Below are 16,913 nucleotides of genomic sequence, written 5' to 3' on the forward strand. Positions count from 1 at the left end.
TACATACACATTAAAATGTTGCAGTGCCCAAATGAGCGACAACGCCTCCTTCTCAATCACCGAGTAATTTCCCTGGTACTTGTTAAATTTTTTCGAGAAAAAACTGACTGGCCTCACCAATCCCAGGTCGTCCTCCTGAAGCAAGACGGCCCCTGCTCCCACCTGGCTGGCATCTACCTGGAGCCTAAACGCTCTGTCAAAACAAGGAGCCGCCAGCACGGGAGAAGAGCACAACAGAGATTTGACATTATCAAAAGCCCCCTGACATTCAGACGACCAAGCAAACTTCACCTTGGCCTTGAGTAGTTCAGTGAGAGGAAACACAATAGTCGAAAAGTTTTTGCAAAAACTCCTGTAGTACCCCACCAACCCCAAAAACCTTTGCAACTCCTTCTTAGTCATGGGTTGCGGATATTCGGCCATCGCCATGACCTTGGCCTGAACTGGGGCTACCCGGCCCTGTCCTACCACCCGACCGAGGTATGTCACTGTAGCCTTGCCAAAGTCACATTTGGCCAAATTAATGGTGAGCCGCGCTTCTGCCAAACGATCAAACAGCGCGCGAATGCGCTGAAGATGCGAATGCCACGTATCGCTGTAAATGACCAAATCATCCAGATAAACCGCACAACCTTTTAATCCGGAAACTACACGATTCATCAACCGCTGAAATGTTGCGGGGGCATTCTTCAACCCAAAAGGCATCACTTTATAGGAATAAAGACCCGACTGTGTGATAAATGCAGCAATCTCCTGTGCCCGCTTTGACAAAGGAACTTGCCAATACCCTTTAAGCAAATCAAATTTGCTAACAAACTTTGCCGACCCCACCTGATCTATACAATCATCCATACGTGGCAAAGGAAAAGAATCAGATTTTGTCACAGAATTCACTTTCCTCATGTCAGTACAAAATCTAGGTGTTCCATCCTGCTTGGGCACCAAAATACATGGAGACGCCCAACTAGATAACGTAGGTACAGCGATGTTATTTTGGAGCATGTACTCTACCTCAGCGTCCAAATACTCCCGTTTCACTGGCGGCATACGGTAGAAGTGCTGCTTAATTGGCTGAGCATCCCCCACATCAATATCATGCTCCGCCCACTCAGTTTGTGAAGGAATATCACCAAACAAACACGGATATTTGTGTACCAACTCCGATATTTCCTCCCGTTTTGCCTCCGGCAGATGAGTCAGCAATTTGTCTAATTTACCCAGTGATTCAGAATTTTTCAAACGCCCATACAGGAGACTATCATCAGGCTCTGGCACCCCATCTCCCTCATGCACCAATAGCTCTGAACCTACCGCAAGAGCCGGATGAACCCCACCTTTCACCTCCTGCCCCAAGTCAGTGTCCACTACACGCCTGAAGTACGGTTTCAGGAGATTTATGTGGCAGAGACGCTTGACCTTCCTACGTTCTGGTGTTGCAATGACATAATTCAACTCAGACGTTTTTTCTATGACTGTGTATGGTCCTGTGTATTTAGCCTGAAATGGCGAACCAACAATAGGCATAAGTGCTAGAACCTGGTCTCCTGGACCGAACTCATGTCGCTCTGTACGTCGGTCATACAACTTCTTCATTTTCCTTTGCGATACAGACAACCTTTCCTGGGCCATACTGCCAGCTACAAACAAACGATGCCTAAAACCATTCACATAGTCCACTAGTCTCACTGGCAACTTAGTATCCACACAGCCATCTTTCAGTACTGCCAAGGGACCACGCACAGAATGTCCAAAGACCAACTCATTTGGGCTAAACCCTGTACTCTCCTGTACAGCCTCCCTCGCTGCCAACATCAGCCATGGAAGCCCCTCTTCCCAGTCTCTATCCAACTCTGTACAAAATCCCCGTAGAAGAGACTTAAGGGTCTGGTGGAACCTTTCCAAGGCTCCCTGGCTTTGTGCATGATACGCAGATGATTGGCTCTGTTTAATGCGCAACAACCCCAACACCTGCCCAAACATATGTGATGAGAAGTTAGACCCTTGGTCACTCTGGACCACCTTAGGAATGCCAAATATAGAAATGAATTGTGACAATGCCTTAACCACAGCCTTAGTTGTGATTGACCTCAACGGATAAGCCGCCGGGTACCTGGTAGTTTGGCACATCACTGTGAGCAAATATTTACAACCCGACTTGGAACACGGCAACGGACCCACACAGTCCACAATGAGGTGTGTAAATGGTTCACTCAGAGCCGGGATAGGCTGCAGTGGCGCCGGCTTGATCTTCTGATTTGGTTTTCCTGTTAGCTGGCATACATGACATGTTTTAATGTATGCGGCCACATCCCTTTAGACACACGGCCAAAAGAAATGTTTCAGAATGTTAAGGTATGTTTTCCGAACTCCAAAGTGTCCACTCTTGTCATGTGCTACTTCCAAGACAAGAGGACGAAACTTAGTTGGCACCACCATTTGGAAAACATCATTTCTCACACAATCCTCCCCCATGGGAACCCATTTTCTGAACAACACCCCATTCTGCAAGAAGTAGCCATTGGCTGCACTATTTATCTTAGAAACAGGCCAAACTCGCTCAAATACTTCCTTCAAAGAACAATCCCCACGTTGCTCCTCTACTACCTCACTGTGTGACCATGACCCAGGAAGCTCCGACAGAGATGGGACCTCCAAAACTACCTCGCCCGCGTCGCCCGATAACATGTCCGGATCTGATTTGCTCATAGCTCGTGTAAAAACGCAGGATGAAAAGACCTCGGGCAACCCCCTGGAGCTCTCGTCTGACATAGAATCAATTGGACAACATGTGACCACCGGCGCGGGAAGAGTGTCCGTCCAAACTCTGCTACCAGCCAAGCCGTTGCCCAAAATAAACTGTATACCTTCAATAGGCAATGCTGGACGCACACCAACAGCTATCTCCCCGTTAACCAGCTCACAGTCCAGCACCATCCTGTGCAACGGAACCGGGAGAATCTTCAATCCCATCCCACGACTGAGAACACAGTCACCAGTGTCAGTCTCCTCAGAAAAAGGCAAAACAGAGTCAACGATATACGAATCATAGGCCCCTGTATCCCTCAAGATTTTTATCGGGACCTTTATCTCACTTCCCAAAAGTGACACAAATCCGTCTCGAATGAAAGGAGCATAAGCTGCCAAAACCCCCAGGTCACAAGAGTGTGATGTACGCCCCTCAGCCAAACAGCAGTCCTTAACCGTAGCTGCAAACGCAGCAGGCCTAACATTAGATCTTACATCCCTTAGTCTAGCCTGTAACGTAGGACAATCTGCCTTCCAATGTCCTTCCTCCCGACAATAATTACAGGTATTACTATTGTCGAATCTGCCACCTGTTCGAAAGTCAGACTGAAAACCTCCCACCTTCCTTGAACGCATCTCCTGCGAAACCGCGTCAGAACCCTCGCGATCTACCGACCACTCTCTGAAACCGCTCTTATGAAGCAACACATATTCATCAGCTGACACGGCCGCATTAGCAGCAGTTGTGCTCCTCTGTTCGATGACATATGTCGCAATACGACCTGGAAGGATATTTTTGAATTGTTCCAAAATCATCAACTCACACAGACCGTCAAACGTAGCTATGTCAAGGGCTGTTAACCATCGCTTGAAGTGAGTTGATAAGTCTCTCACCAACTCCACATATGTCTGACCACTTTTCTTCCCCAAGGACCTAAAACGCTGGCGATAAGCCTCTGGTACCAGCTCATACACCTTAAGCACCGCAGACTTTACTTTAGAATAGCTAGAGCTATCCTCCAGGCTCAAAGAGGAGTACGCTTCCTGTGCTTTCCCTGAGAGGACACACTGCAGCATCAGCGCACAGTCCGCCTCGAGCCACTTTCTAGCCTTAGCTACCCGTTCAAACAGCACGAAGAACGTGTCCGGATCCCCTTCATTAAACGGTGGCAACCAGCGCAAATTACTAACTTCAAAGCGATCCACAGCAGCCCTGGGCACCTGCGCGCCCCGATCGTCACCGGACAACACGCCATCTCTGACCAGTGACAAACGATATTTCTCCAGATCTATTTTTGCCGTCTCTACTTCCTGGCGGAGTCTCTCAATTTCTATCTGTTTTTTAATTTCCAATTCATGTTTACCTTTGTCATGTTCCAACTGCAACATCAAAATCTCCTTCTGTTGCTCAAATGATAATCCATGAGTTTGAAAAGCTACAGCAGTAGGAATCGAAGACGCCTCTTGTTTACCCCCAGCAAACAGTCCTATCTCGGTCAATTTGGACTTGATAGCATATCTAATGGTCTCCTTGCTGCGTTTATCTCCTATAACCACCACTGAATAATGCTCTGCAATCAAGAGCAACTGCTCTCTTGCGCATACATCCAGGGACTCCTGAGATGGGGCGGCAATGAACGCCTCAACCTCCGACATTTCCACTATTTACAACGATCCTCCACCGAATAATATCCACGTTGACGCACCCAGCCGAACCCGAACGACACCTCCAAGTTTACCCCTGTGCGCAATGAGGAATAACCCTCCCCTCGGTTTGGAGTCTCCCCACTATCTACAAATCAACGCAGCTAACTAAGCTCATCCCTAGTCTTCATGCAGCTACTTGTGGTGGGTATTTATGCACTGAAGACCGCTGGTTTAGCAGAGCGACTAGCAAGCTAGCAACTCCCCTGAAACCACGGACATGCTCCCAAGCAAGCTTCAACCACGTTCGCCACAGCACTACCGAAAACCAGCTCAACGAACCCAAAGGGCAACGTCGCTACAGTCTACCAGGGAAAACTCCGCACCACCTTGATGGAATTACGCACTGAGCAACTTGCCGGAGTCCTCTCGCTGCAGCACAATCATCACCACGCACCCCCCCCCTCACCAAGTCCGGCTAAGGAAGACCAAAAAAACAAAAAAAAAAAAAAATATGTACGTAACTTACCCAGTAGCTATATCCCAACCCCGTTGCCTTGAATCAATACTCACATGAGCCGCTACATTTACCGGCGGCACAAGTAACCCAAGGAGGAAGCAAACATCAACTAAATCACAGCATAAACGGGAAAAAAGCTGGACGAGCCCCCATTTTGTCATAACCCGGCTCCTAGGCCATGACAAATACGGCACACACAACAGATGATAATAATGTAAACTGTTTATTTAACCAAATCAAGAAATCGTTGAAACCAAAGGGAACCAAACGGAGATAACCGGCAGCAACTGGCTGGGCACACTTCACGTACACCGGAGAGTAAACCCGCCCCGAGCAACGCTAGAGCAGGGTTTTATGCCCTCCCTGTTCCTGGACCAGGTGCTCCGCATCAGGCAATCAGCTCTCTAGGGACAGAGGGACAAAAGCATACTTGCAATGATTAGAGACAGGGGCCGTCACAATGGCTTGTTCTTTGTTATCTGACTTTCAAGATGTGAAAGAAACAGAATAGTTGTTGAGATGTGTTCACACATGAATGCTTACATTTGGTTACATTGCTATTTGCTGTCATTGAAAATAAAATGATAAAATAACAATGTATGTATAGGCTACTTGTATTGTTTAAAATAATGTCAGCAGGGACTGTTGGCCCTTGGGCATTTTCACATTATCAAATTTGGCCCTCTTTGAAAAAAGTTTGGACACCCCTGCTTTAAACACAGACACTTTAAAAGTGGTCCAGTTTGTCGACCCAAGTCTTCTTCCATCGCTGCTTGGTAGGACATTATGATCTGCTCTCTGTTGTTTTTTGTTACTGTGTAGTCATTTGTAAATCTAGGAGGTTTTTCTGAAAATAAATCAAGTTTTTAATGGAGTAACAACTGACATTTTGTGAATTCATTTTAAACTTTATTCATCTGGCGTTATGTGATCCTTCTGCCACTAGATGGAGGCATATCAATGCGACAACAAACAGAAAGCCAACCTTTATGCTGGTGGTAACTGATTAACAATACATACCAGATTTTACCACCAACTTCGATAGATTACACAGGCCATTAACGGTCTCTGTACCCTCTACATCTATTGGGTATTGATAGTCTTTGACTCATAATGGTCACGACGACTTTACTACATATCGAAGTTATAGATTTACAGCAGTTTTGAACATATAACAAGTAAGAGTCATCTGTTGTGACTCTGTCAGCACTGTCAAGCATTAAAACAGGATTAGCAAGAAATCAGCAAGTGTATTTCCTCCAAGGTTTGGCAGCCAGGGGAAAACATTGTGTTCACGTGGGAATATGAAATGGGTGACAAACTGGTACAGGTTAGAAGTGGTTTATTCACATTTTTTGGATGAAATGGGTTTATCCAGAATATAACTTCTCTTCCTTTTTTTTTTTTTAATACTATTGTTTTATAATGAAAAAACTGTCAAAGCCATGTTTCATACTCTACTTTAAAGCTGGTATGTAGTCTGCCATTTACTTAAAGAAGAAGAAAACTCCCTGCAAGAGGAACTCAAGCTGCAGCGTTGGTTCAGACCGGTGGAGTGAGGCAGGTGCACACGTCTTTACAATAACCGTTGGTGTCAGTGCAAAGAGAAGACGAGAGGGAAACCTGGTAGACCTGCGTGACAGGTGTGAACCTGTGTGACATGTAGTGTTTTCATGTATTTCAGACCTGCTTCCCTGTTGGGTTGAAGGCGGCTGTTGGTGTGGAAGTTTGTATTGGACTTGAATAGTTGTAATCCCCAGATGACTAAACAAATGTTTACCTCTATGCACAAATATTTCACATAAACATATCTACACCCCCCCCCTATGTGTAATTGACTCTGCAAGCACGTATTTTAATTTCAATCAGAAATCCTTTTGCTGGTGAACTGTGTGTAGTTCATTTGTGCCGCAGCAGATCTGTAAACATCCACTATTATGAGATGCCGTTACTAGCTACACCAGAAGGTGGCGACATTACTTCACATGTAATAGGCTACTGTGTTATGGGAAAATATGTCAGTCTACTGTTTTAGGGTTAAGAAATGTGAGTTTTAGAAGAGCAGGCACTAAACCTTGTGTCTTCTAAATGAGTCTCGTAAATTTCGGATCCAGGGGTCTTGTTGTTATGTTATCTTGGTATCTGTTTTCCTGTGCATTATTTGTCTTCAAAGCATGACCCTCTTTAGGTATTTATGATGGGTGATGGTTCACCGGTTTATTCCGTCTCTGCAATACTGTGACTTAACTCTTTGACTAGTTAACAGAGACATCAAAGGAAGCATCTGATGTCTCCATAAATATTGTGGGACAAACTGATAAATAAGGGATTCGTAAACCTGCCATAAAGCGCCTTCAGGGTATCGTAAAGACAGGACACTATGCTTCAAAGAAAAACATCTGCCTTGACTGGTTTCCTTCTTCTTGTTTATTCTTGTTTGCGAACCAAGATAACAGCATGCTGACTGAGGATAAATGTCCACGCATTTGACTATGTTGTTAGAGCACCTCTCGCAGATGACGGTGATGTGTCTGTGAGACTGTGTTCTCTTTGCTTGCAAGCAAATAAATTGACTATTACAACTTTGATCATTCATCCAGACTCTGTTTCATTTGACAATGATTTGTTAACACTTTAACACTCTTCTCCCGACTATTCACAGAAATATTCCACAACAACTGATAGGAGACTAAGAGTCTAATATCTTCATCCAAGAGGTGACGGACAAGGTGCAGCATCATCATTCAACCCAACAGTTACGGTCGGGATTCAGGGAGCGGGTTCATCGTTTGTCATTTCCAGGTGTGCTGTGCTGCGCTTGCTTTAGCCTACTTACCGGCGTTACCTTCGGTCTGCTAACTTAGTGTAAGTTTTAAGTCGTTGTGTGCGAGCTAGATCATTTAGTTCACGTGACGTTCCAGAGAGATTTTGTATGTGAAGCATGAATTACATGAGCAGCAATAGAGGCTGACAAATAGGAGTACAGCAAGCAATTACTCACCTGGATGTGATGAAGATGCGAAGTAGACTCTTGTTTGAGTGAAATTGCAGAACTTCATCCAGCCTTTTATTCCAACATGTATATCGGTAGTATACATTTGAGCCACATGAGGGAGCCTGAATGTCAGTCTTGTTCAAAGACTAGCTACATTCTGTTTGTTTTACTAATGAAGGAAAGAGAGGCGGTTAACTCTGCCCACATGCATTCATTTGATCTCATTTGTAAAGTATTTAACATGTTTGTGTGGTTTGTCCTATTGAAAACAAGATGTTTTTATGAGCACATACATAAAAGAAAATTGTGATTTATCAAAGGTATCTCTAAAAACGGCTGGTTTATTTAAGATCATGTAAGGTGATGCAGAAATGGCACTAAAAATAGTCAGGAGCTTTAATTCACACACAAATATCCTATTCTCCGGATTTATAGATCGTCCTTTTGTGAATTGAGTGCTGGCTTTTCTTTTCTTTTTTTAAGTGGGTACCTAGAGGTAGGGAACACTGCCATAGACTGTAGTTCTGTCAGCTTATGTGAGGGATCCTCGCCACCTTTTCTTGATTATTTTCTAGTTCTGCTTTGGTACCAATTGGACAAACGTCCACAAACAAAAAGGAAGAAAGTCACAAATGTCACTTGGCTCTAAAACCAAACACGAAGTGATCCATGAAAATGGATCCACAAATATGCACATATCACTTTACATACAAACCAACATTTATATGTGAAATTCAAATATGTTGACCGAGTAAATTTTGCATATTTGCAAAAAAAATTTAAATTCAATGTTTGTGGATTATGAAATATTTGTAGATCAAAGTATCATTTGTGGATTCTCTTCTGTGGGCTACAACTATTGAAGTCCAATAAAAACATCCAGATGTGCCAGGCACACACCAATTAAAATTGGTATGCATTTTAATATGTGGCAATAAAGTGTTTTTAAGATTGTTAATATTTGTTCAGAGCCCGGCTCACTTTCCAGGGCGGCAAGTGAGCCGGGCTCTGAACAAATATGAACAATCTTCAGGGCAAAAATATATGGGTTTTACAGCTAAGTATGCCATGCAGATGTCAATTCAAAAGTCATAGTATAGTATGTTGAAAAAAAGTCACAAAGTGATAGTATAGTATCTCAAACAAAATGTACGTAACTTTCTACTTGCTCTGAACTCAGTTGAACTTCACTGTGTTAGCGTACATGCCCAAATGTATCTTTGTTGTTGTTGTGTAAAAGAAGAATTCACCCTTGCCTCACGCAAACATAATGTGTTGTATGAGAAGGTTCCTGCGCCAAGGCCGTCCCGTCGCTTGTTTTTGGTTGCTGGCCGTTTGTTTTTCATTGTTGTTTTTATCAGTCTGAGACCAAAACGTCTGTAACGTTGACCCCCACCTTTGCTCCTTCTGTATAAAGAAAGCACGTTGACTTTACACGGGGTTCTTCCTCACTGAGACTGTACGCATTCTGTTATGATGATTGAACCTCCGCGCAGAGAATACACATGAAAAAGACAACCTCTGCTTTTCGGTGTTCTTTATCTCAGCATTAAAAGACTCACGCAAAGCGGGTTAGGATTTTTCGTACCACAAAAAATTTCAGGAAAAAAAACTCATAGTATAGCATGTCTTCAAATGTTTTATTGTAGTAGCTGTTTTAGGAACTGTATTTGATGTTGTAGTTTTTAAAATAGTAGGCGCACATATATATAAATGAGATGCAAATTCTAACATTGTAGTTTTTTTAATTCTATTTAAATTTGTGCTTTTCTGTTCCATACCGCCCTTGTTCTCTCTCTCTGAAACAACAGGTGGTGACACATCTGATACTCCCGTGTCCACTTCCACAGTGGTGCTCTGGACGCTGGTGTCCTCACGGAGCTGAGGACTCGACCGTGGCCCTGGCGCCTTTCAAACCAGGAACTGACCAACCAAGTTTTCTCCTCAGTAGTGTGGACAATACATCTTGGAACAAACAATTGAATTGTGAATTTCTGGAACATCTAACCACGATAAGGTTCTGATAAAGGTTCACAACCCAGTGTTTTCAGTATTCCTTCAGTCTCTTTCCACAATGCATTTTAAACACTAATGACACAATTGAAGTAGCTTAAGAATGCAGATTGAATCGCTATCTTATATATCTTATTTGCAAAAAGTTTCTGAACGGTTGTGCAGGTTACTGTTTGGTTTTGTTTGTGTAGTTGTAGTAATACAGTAATCTCACAACGAGAGGGATCCGGGTTCCATCCTGGGCTGCACAGCCCTTCTGTGTGGAGTTTGCATGTTTTCCCCGTGTCAGCGGCTTCTTCCCACAAAGACATGCAGTTTATGTTGATGGATGTCTCTGAAATTGCCTGTAGCTGTGAATGTGAGCGTGAATGGTTGTCAGCCAATATATGTCTGCCCTGGGATCGGCTACAGACCCCCCGCAACCCTGACAAGGATAAGCGGTTCCAGATGATGGCTGGTTGGATAGTGTAGTGTGTTGAAAAATGCCATACTATATATGTCTAAAAATATCATAAAAAAGTCATATGTCGTAAAATGTCATGAGAAACGTTTTGGTATAATATATAATAAAAAGGCCTATTATAAAATGTTAAAAAAACAAAAACGTTTTGTATAATATGGCTCAAAATGCCATAAACATGTCAGAGTATAGTATGTCGACAAATGTCATGAAAAACTCACAGTATATGTAGTGGCTGGTTTTTGATGAGGGGCTTCGTTGATTATGCTCAAGTCTTAATAACTTAATATCTTACAGCTACTTTAACAACTTTTAGCTGTCTGACTAATGACACCACAGGATCTCACGACCAGGAACGCCATTTTTACTGCGCCGTTCTTCATGTAGTTTTGAGGACATACGATACTATATTCCTATTGTACACTGTGCTATTATGTTATCCTATGACATATTTATGACATTGTTTGGCATACTATACTATGATATTTGTTATGACAATTTATGATATACTATAGTATAATACATTTTTCATGTAATATTAATGGCATACTTTACTGTGATTTATTACTATGATATTTACTATTTATTCGTCATTTTTACGGCATTCTATATTTTCTAATGTATATTCTCCTATAACTTTTTATGACATTTCATGGCATACCATACTATGACTTTTTATGACAAATGGCATATTATATTGTATTTTTTTGTACTCTACACACGATGACTTTTTATGATATCTTTATGGCAAACGATACTATGACATATTTGTGACATTTCAATGTCATAGTTTACTGTTTATGGCATACTATATGTTAGGATATTTTTAGGATACTTTTTATGGTATGCTATAGTATGACATATTTTCTCATCACTCATTTATTGCATATTATACTATTACAATACTATGACATTTGTATGGCATACTATACTTTGAGATTTTATGTTATACTGTATTCTTGTTTATATATGGCATACTATATGACATGTTTCACTTTTTATGACATAATGTGCTCTGACACTTTTTATAACATACCACAGTTTGACATTTCATGGCATTATTTATGACACACTATCTTTCTCAAACCTCAGATAAGCAATGGCAGTCAGCCAGTATGCTCAATACAAGGACTCTGGAACTGGCTCGCCTACTGTAAGAGGAATGCTGTCAATGTTATACACCACTGTTCTTTTCCTTCTTGTAAATGTCAAAATACCCGCTGTAAAAAAGGCCTTTTTACTAAATAAAGGTGTGACCCAACATAGAAGGGCCAACTCCCTCCCAGGTACACATTTCAGAGAGAGAGAAGCATCTGTCATTCATCCCATAATCACAGGAAAGATTTTGAATTGACACAGCAGGAAAAACATACGTGTGACATTAACAATGACTCTTTAACGTGTCCCAGTAAGCCGTGATGGTGTGACAGCGAGCCAACATGCTCAATACCAGGACCCTGAAGCTGAAGCAGCTAAATGGAACTAAGCCATCGGTGATTTGATTGGTTATACCTGCGTGAATTAAATCTTAAAAAGGAGCAGACGTCCGAGTATGAAGGACAAGCATTGACCACCACTGCTTTAAATGGTCAATGGGATCATAAGATAAGGCGTGTATGAGTGTGTGACTCCAAAGAGTGACCAACACACCTCACCACAAACAAAATGACCGGTAGTGACAGATGAGCCAATGTTTCAAAATTGTGAATCTCAGATTGCAACGTTCAACATAGAAAGTTATTTACTTTTTCTGCATTGAATATCCATCACTGTGATATTTATTGACCTTCCGCAGCATGTCGGCGTTGTTATATTTGGATTCTCTCTTCTGGGCGCAGGTAGGAGTCGCTTCTTGAGTGACAAGTTACAACAGAAAACAAACTTTCTGAGGTGAGACAAGTTGAGTTCAAATCACAATCTATGATGTTTATATAAGTGATGAAACACCAGAGCCATGACAATATCAGATTAGCATGTGTTTAAGGCTGGAAATGAGTATGTGGGGAAACCGAACATAGATATTAAATGTATATTGTAACTTTAGGTTTTCCTTTGTGGTGAAAAGTCTTTGAATATTGTGGATTAACACTGATGCAGTAAAGTTTCTTTTTCTCCTACATTAGTCGCCTTTGATAATAATATTTACTGCAGCAGCGGTCGTCCAGAGCTCTGCTTTCAGCTGGAAATCAAAGCCTTTAATTGCAGATGTCATCTGTTTCAGGTGAGGTATGACCCATAAAAGCAATTTGTTAAAGCGTGGCTAATATCTACCAGCGTCGTGTTTGAAATGAAAAGGGACAATTTACACTCCATCTTATTAACCTCTCTGGCTCGTGTGTGTAATTCAAACGCACAGCACGGGTTGAAACAGCAACAGAGGACAAGAGGACATGCCGGTAAGTAATAGCGGTAACTTGCATTTACACACCTGAGGCCTCTTCTCACCTGCCTCACATTGATGCATTCTGATTACCTCCATGTGTTTATTGCTCTGCACCGCTGAAAGACATTGCAACACGATGCATTTTAGGAAAACGTCTCTGATGTCTCTGCGTAAAATAAGAAACCTTCAGCACATCAAGCTGCGGAGCACTCGAGGTACTGTTGTTGCCCCTCGGGGGGGGGGGTTCCATGTTGTGAATGGTTTAAAAATGAACTCTTGTCGAGCATCCATCTGCTGAGCTCCAATTCATTTCCAGATGCACTCACTTTCGCATCATCTGCCCAGTGGCTATCACCATGACTACAGAGCCATGCTGAGTGATGCAGGCGGCAGCAGATGGGCGGTGGAAGTCGTTCACGTACACCCGCCACACACACACACACACACACCCTCAAGACACGCAAGTCCTCGCTCTTTGTTGTGACCCCCATCATCCACATTATGACAGCGCGGGAAGCTTAAGGCATAGTGATGGCTACATTAGCTGTGAAGCTCACTGCCATTAAAGGCACTCTTACGCATGTGTCGAGGGCTTTTGCTGGCTTTCAACCATTAGGACACATTAAGGAAAAAGACGGGGGACCAATTCACAAAGCAGCCTCTTGGTCTGACAATGCTCAGAAAGATTTTTTTTTATATATATATATATATATATATATATATATATATATATATATATATATATATATATATATATATATATATATATATATATATATATATATATATATATATATATATGTATGTATGTATGTATGTATGTATGTATGTATGTATATATATGTTGTGGCCTACGGTAAAACAAATGTAGGCACTAACCCAAAAGCGGTCTTTTTACCTTCATATGATGCACATAAGACAGGAAATCCTTAATCACGCCAAACACAGTGGAAAATCTATCTTCTGCTATTCTTCTGCTTTTTGAATAAATATTGCAGAGGGAGTTTTTTGTATCCTATGGTGTGGGTGCATGTGAATTCATTTGAAATAATATGACATTTCAGCAGTGAATCGTCTTTAATAAAGAGTCTCCATCCGTAAAGTAACACTAAAACTCTGAGACACAGTTAGATTCCCTCCCTGAGGATAACAAGAGTGCTGCCAAGAACATTGTGTGAAACAGAGGCACTTTGCACAGGCTGTACATAAACAGTTATACTCAGTAATAGATTTGATAGACCAGTCGGCACGTCTGCCTTTACCCAGTTATGTCATGCAGCGTTTCATGTGAAGTCATTGTCATGAGGTAACTTGTAAATAAGCTGTAATAAATTCTTTATTCGGTGAGGGACGACATCTTCCCCAAAAGGCGTGCCGTATGTAGATGCCTTTGTTTTTTTTTTCTCCTTTTCATCCCTCTGGGAAGGTGTTACATAACCATTCTCATCTCTTACAATATGAATTTACACCTGCAGTAAAAGTGTGCTGCTTTCAGTGCGTACTGTTTGTAGATTTAATGCTTGAAATAAGTGCACCGTAAGACCTAAGGCACTGTAATCTGACACTGACAAAATATAGGTATGAATAATCACCAATACACTTTTACACAGCCTTAATTCCCTTGCATGAGTCCATACAACCTCTGTCAGTCATCTGCTTTTAAAGGGGCGACGGGGTTGAAAATCGGCCTCTCTCTTCGTAACAGTAATTTTCCAGAGCTCGTCTCAAAGTCCTTCTTAGTGCCGTTTAGCACCTCCAGGCTACCTGTCCTTACGTCGTAGCCGTGCACCCTCAGTCGCTGGATGCGATAGTTCACTATCTGCGCGGTCAGCTCCAGAACGGTCGGAGTCTCTTTGATTTGAGACATGCTGATCCCGGCGCTGAGGAGGCCCCTGAAGCGCTCAGCCAGAATAATATCAGGGTAGTAAAGCACGGCCGGGCAGTCGAGGATAATGTCCCGCAGCTCTGCCTCGGAGCAGCCCATGGTGTCCTGGGAGTACGCCAGAGTGCGGCGCATGCTGTCCGGGTTCAGCTCGGTGACAAAGCCCCTGAGTTGGGACAGGAGGCGGAGGAGCTCGGCCGTGCTGAAGCCCTTGTCTCTCAGAAACAGCAGGTTCTGCCTCAGCACCTCGGGGGGCTTAAGGAGAACAAACGGGTTCTGACTCAGCAGCTTCTGAAGCCAGACCTTCATGTTGGCCTCATCACCCCCAAGGTCCTGGTAGGCCTGCTGCAGGGTGCGCACCATCAGCTCGTTCTGCTCTACTGGCCGACTGAAGCTCTGTGGAGCGCTGGCCATCAGCTTGGTGACGATCCGCTTGTTGAGGTTCAAGCTCTGAAAGTAGGCGATGTTGTTCCGCTGGTTGTCGTGGTGGCTCGACGAGGTGAAGAAGGAGGCGGGGAATTTCTCAATTATACCGACCAGCTCCTTGTGTTTTGGACACACAGACATTCACAGCTCCCTCTGAGCCTGCATCTGCTCTGGATGACAGAGGACAGCCTCAGGGTGGCCTGCTAGGATCCGGGCAATGATGGACCCCGAGGCTCCCATGTCCTTCAGCAGGTCAGCTACCTCCTTAGTATAAGCGGGGCTCTGATGCAGAACCCAGCCCTTTAGTTGCCGGACCTTCTGGATGTCCACAGAGAGATCGTAGAGAGCTTCCACGGTCTGCTGGTTCTCTGCTGAGCTCAGTGTTGCACATGGTCTCAGGTGTAAAGGTAGAGCTCTGGCACGTTGGCACCGGAGGCACAGGGACGTTGCGATCAAACGCAACATTGATGCGAAGTCCGAATGCAGATCGCCTAAATGAGCGAGAGAAGAAGGAAGTGCAGTGGGTGACAAACCAAGCAGGCATAGAACATAACGTCTTCCTAAAAGTTCATCTCCTCAAGGAGCAGTGGGAGCTAGACTCAGCAGACAGTTCCCCAAATTTAGCAAGAATCAAACAACGAGTAGCTGTGAGGATGCTCTGTCAGGCCAGAGGTGTCCTGTGCATCTATCGAGACAGGAGACTGACAATCATGACTAATTGTTTCTGTTCCACTACTCACAGAGAACTTCCATGCAGTCCAACAATATCCTCCTGACTTCATGCACAGCCAGGGGACATTCACAGAGCCTCCAGATCACTTGTCACTGAGCCACACATAAGAAAAGAAAGCTAAATGTAAACAAACACAATCTGAACTTCCACTTTTTAACAATTATTGACAGAATACTGACAGCAGATGTATTTTCGTTCTGTGATACTATCTATTATCTATATATCTATTAGCCCCCTGCTTTGACAGAGACCCTGATGTTTCTTTTGTATGCTATGCTGATAAACGCCATTCATCAAAGCTTTGCCTTAATAACACAGAAGACAACTGTTATTCTGCACAGCTGGTGCCAGATGTTTCATGTGGGGAGATGGAAAAGCAGGAGCTCAGTCAGTCCCAGTCAATGACCAGCAGGTAACACGTGACTACAACTAAAGCCACTTTATGGTCGGAGTTGAGTCAACACATCTTCACATCTCACTGGAGTTGGCGCGGATAAATAAAAGGCATTTAGTCCACGATTTCAAAATAAAAGACTTCTTGAATGATGTTTGGGTGTTAGGTGTTCAGCTCGCTGACGTTAGCGGCTAGAAGAGGCACGAGCATTGCGGGACATTGTGTGATTTCACCTCCTGACTGGTTAGTATCGGTAACTGTTGACAGAGGTGTGTATGTTCACATTCCAGCTAATATATCGACAGTTTTGTTTAATAAAGCGACTTACCTACAGCAGCGGTCAGAGGATGTGACGTTCTGTTATGAAACTGGTGTCTTCTTCTTCTACTATTAGTCTCTGTTGTTTTCTGCACCCACAGCGCCGCGCTGAGGCGGTGCCTAGTGGTGCAAAGCAGCATAACTGAGAACTGATTCATTCAAATGTGACCCTGAAATAACTTCTTTTTTTTCTTTATTTTTTGGGAAAATTGCATCACACAGAGCGTAGAAAAGTGTTTGATTTGATGCTCCCAATGCCCCATTGCATTCCTCTTTTCAAAGCTCTGCTCTTTTATTGCAGCCCATATGTCCAGTAATTAAAGAATTCTGGCAAAACTCTGTTACTCAAACAGCAGTTGGTGCACCTCCAAACCCTGCAGCATACGGGGCCCTGATGAGC

General features: G+C 43.2%; 1 protein-coding gene across 1 annotated transcript; it reads right to left on the reverse strand.

Annotated features, from left to right (window-relative positions):
* Positions 1-13,831: 13,831 nt before the first annotated feature.
* On the reverse strand, positions 13,832-16,560 carry mterf2 (mitochondrial transcription termination factor 2). Its single transcript, XM_079267015.1, is given in 3 exon segments — positions 13,832-15,209; positions 15,213-15,559; positions 16,524-16,560. Coding segments are annotated over 2 exon segments (1,125 nt in total). The 5' UTR covers positions 15,534-15,559; positions 16,524-16,560; the 3' UTR covers positions 13,832-14,405.
* Positions 16,561-16,913: the final 353 nt, after the last annotated feature.

Source organism: Melanostigma gelatinosum, assembly GCF_949748355.1.
Source record: "Melanostigma gelatinosum genome assembly, chromosome: 1".
Lineage (NCBI taxonomy): Eukaryota > Metazoa > Chordata > Actinopteri > Perciformes > Zoarcidae > Melanostigma > Melanostigma gelatinosum.